Genomic DNA, 13,129 nt, shown 5'->3' with positions numbered 1-13,129 from the left:
CCCTCGTAACTGTCAATTACATAAAAAGTCGGTCACTATTAGAGGCGGGCCTCTCCCCCGTAGGGGGCGACATGTATCTGGAACACATAGGTGATGGAGAATACACTTCTGCGTGGAGAACATGAGAGTATGATTTGGTTATTTCACTTAATAAAATATATTTAGCAAAACCTCATCACCACTCCTATTAAATGATTAATTCAGAAAACTGCAGAAACAGAAAATAAGTGATATAATATCTGAAGCTGCTGATGACTGATGTACACAAATCTTGCACATTTTTGAAGAAGAAAGGAGCTTGTTGTGCAAAGTCAAAAAGTCTTCACGGAAGCCAAAGTTAATTCATGAACAAGCGTAAGGTTTCTGCTTTGTCTCAGTGTGTCACAGTGTACCAACCTGCAACCGCTGGTCGACGGGTTGTCCTGCTCGGAACTCAGCAGGCTGAAGGCGTTGGAGCTGCTGGGAGGAGACGAACTGTGGGAGTTTGAGCTGAAAGACAGAAATATATTAACAGACATTTGATCAATTTTAAGAGCAAAAGTTAACAACAGATGTGTGTTTCAGAGCCACCACACTGACAGGCTATTGCACAGAGACATAGAGACAAAAGTGGAACACATACAAAACTGAACACACGTCAGGAATGATACAATGAATCCGAGTGTGGTTGATTGTACGGCAAGAACAAACCAGAATCTTTGAAAAAATGTAATTAGTCTGATTTCAAAAAGAAACTCAGGCGCTCCTGTGCTCCCCGGGCATTGATAGGAAGGCAGTCAAGACGCGTCAGTATATATTTATATAATTTAAAAAAAATTGTTTTACATATTTTACAGTTACAGCCACCTGAGTGCGATTTGTACAGTGGCTGATCTGATCGAGTAAGTGCAGGTTTAAGTGTAAGCGAACTTGTAACTTATCAATGTTTTGTGTTCTTAATAAATAAATAAATAAATAAATATATATATATATATTTTATATAGAATAAGGTGTGTGTGTGTGTGTGTGTGATATTTTTCTACATACACACACCTCATTCATCAGAGCTGGAAACACTTTGGCAGACTGAAACTGCGCCTGGTTTTGGCTGGTGTTGTTTACGTCTGTCAAATTACTTGTGGACGTGAGTGCAAATTCTTTGTGGATCCGGCGCTAGTTCCAATGAGGCATATTTGCATAGAAGGGGGTGTCATTTTGTGGAAAATTACTAGTTTAAATACATTCAAATGAGTCCGGCACAGCCCTGCCACTACCTGCGTGTCAGCACATTTTGCGCCGCTTTTCACCTTTACGTCCGCTCTGTGGATAGGACGCACTGTTTTTGGTGCTATTTGCACGCATTTTTTGGCATAAAAGCCGGGCAATTTCTTTTGCATAAAATCCGGGCAGTAAGAGTTATTTTAAGCACAAAGCTTCCTCTCCAACTGAGACACTTGAGTTGCCATGGTGCCATGGTTAGGGTAAAAATCACTGTGTGTCCATTACTCAGAGGCCAGTCTGAGTCTGTCCCCATGCCAGCAGTTGATTAGAGCAACTGTTTCAGGTCAAATAATGACAGAAACTGTCTAATGACGAGGGGATTTTATGATGTGTTTTTCTTCTGTTTTTTTAAGATCTGACACATTTCAACTGTGAGGCAGAAATCCTGTCAAGGCGCGGTTTTCATTTAGCTGATTGATTTGAAAAAAAATGACCCTGTGATCACTTTGATGCCAAGAACAAATGAATGCCTGGGAATCAGTTTTGGAAGGGTTACACCAATGATTAACTCAAACAGACACTGTGATGCGAGTATCTGCATCAGCGCCAGTTTCTAAACTAACCTTGGGGCTATCAATTCTAATTATTATTACTACATTATTGTTATTAATCAGAAGGACCAGAGTCGCCTAAACCTGCTGAGGACACTGAGGTCCCTCGGGGTCAACAGCGCCCCACTCTGCACTTTTTTACAATCTGCTGTGTGTTATGCCATCATGTTCTGAGGAAGCGGAGTTCCGCACAGGGAGGGGAGGAGCCGGGACAACTGGTGGGGAGAGTCACCTGTGTCCTGGACCGTCCACTGGACTCCATTCAGGAGGTTGCAGACAGAGGCATGTTGGCCAAGCTGACATCCATCATGGACAACACCTTCCTCCCCCTGCACCACACTGTGGAGACCCTGGGCAGCTCCTTCAGCGCAAGACTGCTGCACCCTCAGTGTAAGAAGGAGCTACCGCAGGTCTTTCCTTTCCTGCAGCCAACAGGCTGTACAACTTCACTCAATAAAATCATCTTCTCAACCAGTTACATTTCATACAGGTGCAATAAAACACTTACCTGTATGCCAATATTATGTAGATAACTATCTTGTTTGTCCTTTCTTACTCTTTAAATATATTCTTTTATTTCTTTATTTATTTTTAATTAATATAATTTTCCTTCTCTTTGCACTATACTGTTGCTATGATTATGCAAATTCCCCCACTGCATGATGAATAAAGGCATTCTATTCTATTCTACTAGCACCTCAAGTGACTATACATAACCTGCTTACCTGGCTAAGAATAGACACCTTGCACACAAATAGCCTCTTCTTGCACGACTCCGTCTGAACATAGCCTTGAGTGGATGCAACAGCTGTTTTTGGACTGGACAGTCGGCTTGTGTATTATTACTCAGTGGGTTAATTGGTCCGGTGGCGAGTCATGGAAACACTTTCTAAATGCAAGTAGAAGGAGTTTTTTTTTTATTTCTGCTGGAGGTGAAGGACAGCACAAGGTTTAACCAGAGAGAGAGAGACAGTGTGCTGGGTGATATCTTATGGGATCTGCTAACGTGCACGCGGATGTCCAAGTACGCACAAGAGTCACGAATCCTGCAGCGAATCAAGAGGCAAAGAGGCGGTTTTTGCATGACGGCTGCAAATTACCTGACCAGACAATTTAATTAAATGACAGGGAGTGAATAACACTGTGCATAAGATGAGAAGATTTCCTCAGGATTATGTGTTTTTGTCTGTCAGGAAGATTGATGAGATTTGTATTCTGGTCAACTGTTGTGCATGCTGCGCCATGTGTGTGTCTGTATGTGGCCTACTGTACTGGCCTACAAATCCAACCCTGCTATAAACGAGCAGGCTTACACGATGCAGCAGGCAAAAATATGCTTACCAGATTTAGCCATGGATCTAATTCTACCGAAACACAGTGAGCAAGTTTGTAAGAGTGCAGATTTAGACTTCAGGTTCTCAGGTTGGACCGGCTAACTGTGTTGAGACTGGGAGGAAGAATTAGTAGTCGCAGGTGTGGTCCTGACAGCAGGATGTCCAATTCAAAGTCATGTCAGTGTCCAGCTAACAATAGCTGAGTCCTGCAACTTGTCATCATCGACAATTTTCTCATCACTTGCTTCATATGGTTTTATTTTCACCATAATTTCCCTGCAATGTGTCTGGTGTTTTGCTTCTGTGGAGCACATCCTCTGTGAGGGAATGCTGCAGAAGAAGAAGCTGGTCTGCCATGTGTGACCGCTGACTTCAACAAATGTTTTCCTCCACACAACTGCCGTTCATTGGATATTTTCTCTTTTTGGGAGCATGTTCAGTGTCACTTCAACCCCCCCCCCCCTTCCCAATCTGATGCTCGCTTTGAGGAAGCATATTCTTCCATTTTTATTCTTTACTAAAGAAAATATTCTCATCTCATGCAGTACACAACTGTATCTATTGCTCATATTTTCTCACATCCATGAAATGGATTCTTGCTTTATTGGGGTCGGGGAACGAGTTGTTAAAAGTTTTCCTTTTCTTTATGTAAGCTTTCCCCTCAACTCTTTACTAACAAACTGAAGTGTTAAAAAAAAAAATCACAACTGCAGGTTTCATAAAGTAGGCTCAGAATCCAGTGGTGATGTGACCTAAATAAAAAAATGAAATAAAATCGCAACAGCAGCGCGTTCCAACTAAGCTGGAGTGTGACAAACAATTCATTAAATGTTGGTAGTTGTTATGAGACACAGACGTGAAGTAAAACGTGTTGCAGGTAAAGGAGATAAAAAGAGGGTTCATTCATCAATAATATAACTTCTTGCATATAAACATAACACAAAAAGTAAGGAAATTTGTGTTTGGTAGATTATTTCTTTGTTGTAACAATGCTTCTTGGAAATAAATCTTATATCGTTGGAAAGCCTGTTTATTCCCCTTTTAAATGGTGCCTCACTTGTAAGGAACATGCATTTGAGGGGTGAGCAGCAAAGCTAAGTATCTGAGTTGCGGCCACAAAAAATGTGACAAATCTTCTCTGCCGAGTCAAACAGCTTATTCTGCTGTTGCTATTGACTCTTTTTTTGAGCTTTCGAGCTACAACACCTGCACTGGAACCTGAACATGTGGAGGAACGTTATGTCCAGTGATGAGTACAGATTCTGCCTACAGCAGTTGGATCATAGGGTCAAAGTGTGGAGAAGATGTAGAGGACGCTATGCTGATTCCTGCACCGACAGAGTAACATCTCTTGGTGGAGGCAGTGTGATGGTGTGGGGCGGAGGGCATCTCCCTCACTGGAAAAACAAGGCTTGTCATCGTTGGAGGGCATCTCAATGCAGAGAGTTGTCGAGATGAAACTCTGAAACCAGTGGCAATCCCATATCTCCACAGTCTGGGAACAAACTCCATCCTCCAAGATGACAATGCTAACCCCAACAGAGCGAGGTGAGGATGGAATGGCCTGCCAGCAGTCCTGACCTCAACCCCATTGAACACTTGTGGGATCAGCTTGGGCGTGCTGTTCATGCTAGAGTCACCGACACAACCACATTGGCTGAGTTGCGACAAATGCTGGTTGAAGTGACCTGAAGTGACCTGGTGACCAGCATGAGGAGGAGATGCCAGAATGTTGTGGCTATGTATGGTTCTTCCACATGCTACTGAGGCTCCTGTTTGTTAAAATAATTAATTGTTACATTGCCAATATGTTTTGTTTCTTCAAATTTCAATCATCCAATCCACCAAACAAGAGTCAATGGCAGAATAAGGTGTTTGGCTCGACTGAGAAGATTTGTCACATTTTTCATAGGCGCAAACCAGATACTTAGCTCTGCTGCTCACCCCACAAATTGCATGTTCCTTAAAAGGGGAATAAACAGGCTTTCCAACGATATAAGATTTATTTTCAAGAAGCATTGTTACAACAAAGAAATAATCTTCCCAACACAAATTTCCTTACTTTTTGTGTTATGTTTATTTTGTGGATATGGTTGATTTGTTGCTGTTAGCTGTGTCTTCCCACTTGCTGTCATGACAACAGGCCGCATGCAGGTTGTTGTCATGTGTGGGTTGATGTTGCAGACTGAGTGATTTAGTGAAAGTCTGAGTGTTGGACAGCATGTGGAATCGTAACATCCGCTTGACCTCCTTCTATTTTTAGTGAGAAAGTTAAAGGAGACACGGCGAACCTTCAAGCAGTGGCAGGTTTGCTTATTAGGTATCAGCACGATTCCCTTTTGTGACAAACCCAAAGTGGGGTAAGAAAAAAAAAAGTGTAAAATCATTTGAGCTGTGGGTGGCATGAGGAAGAGACGAAAAAAGGAGAGCAAGGGAAAGAATAAGACCAGAGATACCAGAGATAAGAGAGATTGATGGGCTCGCCCGAGTCGAAGGACTTGAGAGCCAAAGCTCAGAAGCTTAAAGGAAGGATGCTAACAAAAGCACTTTAGACGACTTTAGACTATGTTTAAAGTTTTCCGTGATCATCCAAAAGACGTGGGTGTTTGCTCAAAGTTGCCGTCGAGCAAGATCAGGGAGTGCTCATAAAAAACAATACAGTGGGAAAGGCAGGGAGGAAAATGAGAGCCAGACAATGTGGAAGTTCGATGGCCCCGCCCTTCGGTAAACACACACAAACGCTGCGTTGCTATGGCAAGAAAGCAGGAGTGGCAGAGTGTGATCCAATCCATCCGGCATTTAAAAAAAGGCTTCCTAAAGCATGACATCAATCCAGTGGCTCTACCGGGAGCAACAGCATTTTTCCCCACAAGCACGCAAAATCTGACGAGCTTCAGCCTGCTGTTGTTGACGGCGTGGCGACTTCCAGCCAGGGAACATTTCGTCATGTTTCCTGCCGCAGTGACTTGGAGCAGACCACATGATACACACAGCTAGGACCCGAAATAAACACTTGTAAACACACATATGTATGCAACATTCTAACCCCCCCCAACCACCACCAATTTCATTCTAAATAGAAAAATAAAAATGAAAAAAAGAATTTAGTTAAAAGTTGGTTGACATAAAAATTCATTTTGACTTTCATTCCAAAATTTAATTTTGAGTTCTTGGACTCTGGAGGGTTGACTGTGATAACCGACAGGCTCTAATCAACATCCACCAAAGTCTTTTTACATGTTTCTTCACTTTGTTTACGTGTTATCAGAAAATAAAATGAAAACAGGAAAATGTTTAAGGTTTTCATATTTTTTCAGTTTCAGAGGTAGTGACTGCTAAACAGGCATTACGATGAAAAGTTATGAACAAAGGTCTTCCGGTTTCTAGGGGTTCTTTTTTTATTTATTTAATTTTTTTTAAAACTTAAATGACGTGCCCTACTCAGGCAGTGGGCAAAAACACAAAAACGGAACTTATCTAAAAACCATTATTCAAATCTATCTCCCTCTATGTTTTTCTCATGGTCAGAGAGACAGGCTGGAGCGGAACCGCTTTGCCTTCCAACTGGCCGTCGGCGCAGCCTCGGCTCGCTCATCCACAGCCTCTCGACGACGCTGTCAAAACATCTGACGCAGATGGTTGAGTGTATCATGACCAGACTGTGGGTGTCAAAGGCAAAGTGAACAACTTTCTATATTGTTTGTGTCTAAAATACGTCAGTCTTTTCACTGTAGCAGAGGAGCGATGCATAATTTCAGAGCAGACCTTGGCACAGCACTAGTGGACGTCATGAGGGACCAAACAGATGCGTTTTAGCCCATCGGCTCGACCTATTTGTCATGATTATTACTTCAAATGGATATGTGATGGCACTGACGATACTCTTTTCAATATTGTAAAAAATGTACATGGCCATTGGTGCTTTGTGACTGTGTGCCTCACTCTTATACCATATTTACATGCTTCCGTTCAATCTGGAGGACAGCTAAAAACACACAACAACAAAGAAATAATGTGGCACACATTAGAGACTTATTACTAAATACTCTATGGTTGTGTCCAAAATCGCCCCACACTCGCTATACAGTCACTGTATAGGGCAGGGGTACACAAATACAAACTTTAAAGGTCCACATTGAAATTTTCTATGAGTCAAAGGTCCATTTACTCTAGTCACAAGTCAGGAATCAATCTCCAGTGTGTAACAATAATAATAATAATAATAATAATAATAATAATAATAATAATAATAATAATACAAATAACCTTTCCAAAATGACCTATTGCACATTGTGTCAAACACTGACTGATAAAATGAAATAAGATATGGTGCCTTTGGTCTGTTGCCAAGACTGAACTTTGGCAGATCTCAAATAAAACAACACCCTTTCAATCTTAACAACAACTCAATTAAATACTCAACTAAAACAACAGCCTTTTCATTTTAACATAAATTCAAATATCTACTCAAATAAAACAAAACACAATTACTAAAGGTGAATCAAGTATATCAGGAATCCTTAGGAAACAAATATATCTCAGAATCAAAGTACAGTGAAGAACTATTGTACATTGTGCCAAACACTGCTGCTTAATGAGAGAAATGGCATCTTGTGTCTGTTGCCAAGACTTTGAACCTTGGCACAAGGACGATTTCAGCTCATTGATTTTTGTTTTTCGTAGGTCTGAATTTTGAGGATAGGAATGTTCAAAATACCGATGTTTTGCTTCATAATGACATTTCAAGTTTGCGCTTTTCACCAGAGCCACAGTCTCCTGACAGATAAGGCACATTGGTCTTACGCTTATTCGACGAAGTATGAATGCATAGCGCTCCGTCCATTCCTCTTTAAACTGTCGGTTTTCATTGTCCACCTTTCTTTTACTGGGAAACTTTGAAAATGCCATGTTGATTTACGTCAATTCAACTGCTAGCCAAGCAAAGTAACGATATAATCCACTCAAAACCGGAAGTAAAAAAATCTCAGCTTTTCGTTGCAGCTGTGACCCCAAAAAGCAACAGCCTATCAGAGCATTGTTGACATGGAGTTGACAGCCCATAATACACGTGCTGACAAAATCGAAACACACACAGTGACACATTCAGCTGATAATTGTTACTTGTGCAAATGCTTCGCATGTAACACAAATAATATATTTATTTGTTAAAAAAAATTCGACAATTTGCCTAGGGTCCGCAGATAGTTGTGTCACGGTCCGTCACTGGTATAGGGGCTACAGCATTTTGTACTGTTGTCTGAATCCTGAATGAACACTGGCATTCACTACATAGTCTGCACATTGTAACCCACAATGCATAGCTAAAAGTAGCGTACAACCATGGATGTATTACAAGAACTGGATACCAGACTGACAATACGGCAGGGCAGTGCATTTTGTTTTCCAGTGGTCAATCGAGGTAGTGCAGCCATAAATCACATAACGCCCATAAAGCACTTTTCCGCAGACCGCAATAAAAACGAAACACCTGTCAAGCAGCTTACAGGAAACCTCCTACCTGAAACATGATAAATATTAAATCTTTCTATAGGAGATTTTTATTTTTATTTTTTTAAATGGGACTGTTAATGTTTCAAAATTTATGAATGCTAGAAAATTAAAAAGAGTTTGAAGGGTCTGAAAGTTTTTTTTAAATTTGGCTAATGAGTGAACTACATAGTTGGCTGCATAGAACTCCCTATGTCGGGAGCAGGGAGTAGTTGAGGCATAATGCTGTTAGTGTGCTAGCTCACTAACGTAGCATCAGCGTGACAGCATAACTTAACCAGGCATGAATTTGTGTGCTGTGTGTGTGTGTGTGCGTGTGTTTACTCTTTGTGTGATACAAGTAGTGCGTATGCTGTCTTTACCATCTGGTTGGAACTAAAACTGCAGCCAGTCAAAAAGCGGCGGTTCAAAAAACAACAACATAACAACTTGACCACTTTCTGCCAAGAGCAAAATGGCAGTGTGCAATTAGTGCACCTGGCACTAAGCATGCCGCATACAACTAACGGACCACTGACCTCTTGTTGCTTTCAGAGGATTCCAGCAGGGCCGAGTCTTTGCTGTTGCCGTTGGAACTCCCCACCGACTCGTGTCCATTGCTGTCGTTGCCATGGCTGTCATTGCCGTGACTTTCATTGCTGTGTGACTCCGTCCCGCTGCCGCTGGACCCGCTGCTCTTCATCTCCACGTCCTCCTCGGTGAGCGAGCGAGACCTGCTGCTTTTGCGGTGGCTGTGCGGCGAGGCCGATGGGTCCTGGCCGCTGCTGTCGCTGCCCTCCGATGGGAGGCCTAGCTCGGCCCCGCACTGGCTGTAGCCCCCCATGCGGTGCAGTTGTGCCATGGAGCTGCAGCTGGACGCTCCCCTGGGCATGGAGCTGCATGAGGTGGATGCTCTGCACCCTGAGGTTCCCTCTCCATCCTCCAGCACCGGGTAGCAATACGGCTTGGAGTCTAAATCTTCTGACATGAGGAGAGAGTGCTGCTCGGGGCGTCTTTCAGGTTTGTTGAGTGGCCGAGAGGTGAGTTACCCCATTTTGACAAGAGGGAGGTCAGGTGAATAAAAGCTGCACACTGATCTGTTGAAAGAAGAGGGGCCATGTTAGTAGTGCTGAGCCGTTAAAATGTATCTCATAACACAATTATTACATTACTGTGTTATAAAGGAATCATGGAATGTGGAATATGGAAGGAAATGTGATTCACACAACATGCCCGGTTGGTCTGGTATAGAAGTAACAGACCCACTCTGATGCCTCACAGCTAAGCCCAGCTAAAGAGAATACAGTATTTGATCTCAGCCGTCGCCGTTATAATCGTTGGCCATGCCTTCTAACTAGACTAGCTCTGTATGTTTGTTCATCCTGGCGGGGGTGCCAGGCAAGTGAGTTCTCTCTACTAAAGTCATACTGTCCAATACCAAGCCAGCTGGGGGCGCTGTATCAATAGCAGGAATGTCATTTCCTCTGTTAGAAGCAATACAGATACGTTTTGACTGGATTCCTCAAACACTGGTGTGACATTTCAAAAGAGGATAAATCCACATACACAAGCCCGTCCAAGTCTGTACACCACACACATTCACAGACACAAATCAGGCCTCCTTCAAAAAGGATCCTTTAGGTCTCCTCTCATGTTGGAGAGCAGTTTTGATCTTTGACCTCAGGAGAGAGCCGCAGGAGTTTCTCTGATGTTCTGTCAAAATGCTAGCGCGGCGCAGACAGCGTGGCCTTTGGAAGCAGCAGGTCAGCCCCAGTCTGAACCCTCCGACGCTTTCAAAGGCTCTGCCACCCTGAACGCCGCTATGGGCCAGCAGCCAAGGAGGCCTTATTTACTGGAGCTGCAGGTGGGTGTGTGATGCACAGAAAGGGCAACAGCAACAGCTGTGTCAGATAATGATGCCACATGCTAAAACTATATGACAGATATAAGTGAGTCATACAAAAGGTCTTACAAATAAATGCAGATACGAAACACCAAGGGTTCAGGTCTTTAGTCTTAAAGCAGGCTAAAGGGTCGCTTTAGACTGGTTTGACATTTGCATTATGCGTGAAAATAGGTTACCTAATTAAAATGAGAAGTGGCAGCTGCTACTTTAGCTTTTAATAATGCCGAGTTAGCAAAGCAAACCCTTTGTGAGGCTGCCTCTGAAGCGACTTTGTTCTCCAGCTCAGAAATCTCGACGGTGCAGTCAAAGACTTCCTACATTTACCTTTGAACTACATACACAGTTCCAGGCTGACTCGAAGCCGAAAAAGAGACAAGTGTTATCTACCACACAATCCTGTTTCTGGGCAGCATGTGAAGCTCCGATGAAAGGCGCCATGGAAAACAGCCAGTATGGCGGATTGCCAAGGAAAATCCAACTAAGCCACGACGAGCCTTACTCTGTGACCTACAATGGAAAGTATCCTATTTTCTGTCCTCGACTGACGACACATGGCTAAGTGCCCTCCTTCAGGTTGTGTGCCGGTGTTGTGCGTGTGTGCGTTCAGTGTGAATATGTCGACGTCAAGCCCAAACAGGCGCGTTCGTTTTTCACACAGAGCCTGGTGCGAAGCTCTCGCTGAAGCCCCCCCCACTAATCGTGCGTTGTGGGTTTGACTTGTGTTTTGCACAGTGTGTCGCGGCAATGAAGATGATGCGGCTTCATCAGACACACACTTGCACGTCTTGGCGTGGAGAACAGAGGTTTCAAAATACTGAATTATTAGGTAATCTCAGTTGTCAGTTCAGCAGGTGTTTTCAGTGAGGAACGTGGCCGCAAACAACATTAATGGAAAGCAATGAAAAACGAGAATCTGACTGTTTATTTCTCAATCTGTGACGCTTTGAGATACAAGCGGGTTCACTATCGCTGGGCTGCATGCTTATCATTGCACCGCTAGCAAGCTCTTTATTTTTTCTAACATCCTTGAGCCTGTGTAAACTGGGTCAGGATCCAAAAGAATGAGACAATTCTGACGGGAGGAATGACCTTTCATATAAAGCAGAGCTCTTTACTGAGCTGATCATTTTTCTGCACAAATACTTCAAAACCGGAGTGAAATTCCGGAAAAAGTTTTGCATCTGTGCCCTTTGTTCAACATTCCGAAGCATTACATCACTCCATTTTTGACGACTGTGACGTTTAAAAATTAACTAAAAATAAATCTTCCAAATATTTCAATGTCTAATTAATCAATCAATATCTAACTAATGAACTAGATGTTTGGCTAGAGGGTGTAAAAGAATGAAGTCACTTGTAACATATTAGTGGTCGACAAAAAATGTTGCCACCAAAATTTATGTTGTTGAGACATTTCACTTGGCCTTCGATCTTTGGCTGTTCCCCCCTTTTTTTTTTATTTAGTAGCAAGAGTTTGTGTCAATGCAACAAGGAACAGGAGGCTTAAAGGGGAAAAGGACAGATCTAAAGCAATTACAGGCAATTCATTACTCACCACTCGCCCATCACATTCTTCTAATGCAATCAAAAAATCGTTACAGGCGACCAGAGGAAACATTCAGTTTAGTTGTTGAAAACATGTTGCTCATTTGACCTCAGGGGACTTTCAGTGACATGCGTTAATAGTTTGTGGAGTGAAATCTAAGAACATCTTAAAGGTTAAACCGGCGTGAAAGTTGTAGGGGTCTTTGTTTCAACACTTTCTAGCTCTGAAAAAGTACATTTCTGTAATTTGATGTTATAAGTTCATCATGTGTCACGTGACGCTTGCAGTGTTTTTTAAGACATGGCTCTGAGGACACTGTCTAATGTGCAGGCTCGGCACATTTCAAACAGCCACATGGGTTTAGGAGCAGTAAACTGTTCATCCCGTTCGAGGCATTCATTCCGGTAATTACAGTGTCGAGTCTACCATCCACCAAATTTGCATGAGAACTTACATAAGTCGTCGAGGCTATGTTTGCCCCGTCAGAATAAAAACTTGCAAGAGTTTCTGTTTCTTTTTGTAGATCTAAGTTCTCTTTTATATATATGTATATATATATATATATATATATGTATATATATATATGTATATATATATATATATATATATATATACATATATATATATATATATATATATATATATACATATATACATATATATATATATATATATTTATATATATATATATATATATATATATATACATATATATGTATAAACTCCCCCAATAATGAAAAGGTTCATTCGGTACTTATTACATTAGAATCTATTCACTCCAGGCAGGTATTCATTCCTACCACCCAGACCTAATGTCCTAATGTGATGAAGTTACAACGAAGCATTTGGTTTAGCAGGATGATGACTGAGTGGTGTTGCAGAAGACTTTAAACAGAGGGCTAAATGTGCTTGTTTTTGGAGATAAATATCTGGGGGTTTTGTTGGATGATTAACTTTGCGCTGCTGGAGTCTATAAAGATTTTCTTTAATTACATAGCATGGAATTGAATGTTTTTACCAAATGTGTTTCTTTCATTAAAAAAAA

General features: G+C 41.9%; 1 protein-coding gene across 3 annotated transcripts in view; it reads right to left on the bottom strand.

The window, feature by feature from the left end:
• Window positions 1-13,129, bottom strand: part of per2 (period circadian clock 2) — a 29,222-nt gene that overhangs the window by 14,410 nt on the left and 1,683 nt on the right. For all 3 annotated transcript variants that reach the window (XM_076021394.1, XM_076021395.1, XM_076021396.1), the window contains exons 2-3: window positions 9,172-9,729; window positions 397-489 (exon numbers count right to left, since the gene is read on the bottom strand). In XM_076021394.1, coding sequence (XP_075877509.1) covers window positions 397-489; window positions 9,172-9,620 — 542 coding nt within the window. In that variant the 5' untranslated portion in view covers window positions 9,621-9,729. The remainder of the gene's footprint in view (window positions 1-396; window positions 490-9,171; window positions 9,730-13,129) is intronic.

The sequence above is a fragment of the Nelusetta ayraudi genome, unplaced genomic scaffold (genome assembly GCF_046127955.1).
Source record: "Nelusetta ayraudi isolate G7.1 ecotype Tasmania unplaced genomic scaffold, CSIRO-AGI_Nayr_v1 ptg000011l, whole genome shotgun sequence".
Lineage (NCBI taxonomy): Eukaryota > Metazoa > Chordata > Actinopteri > Tetraodontiformes > Monacanthidae > Nelusetta > Nelusetta ayraudi.
Note: the sequence above shows the minus strand (reverse complement) of the source record. Positions and strands in the feature narration are given on the sequence as shown.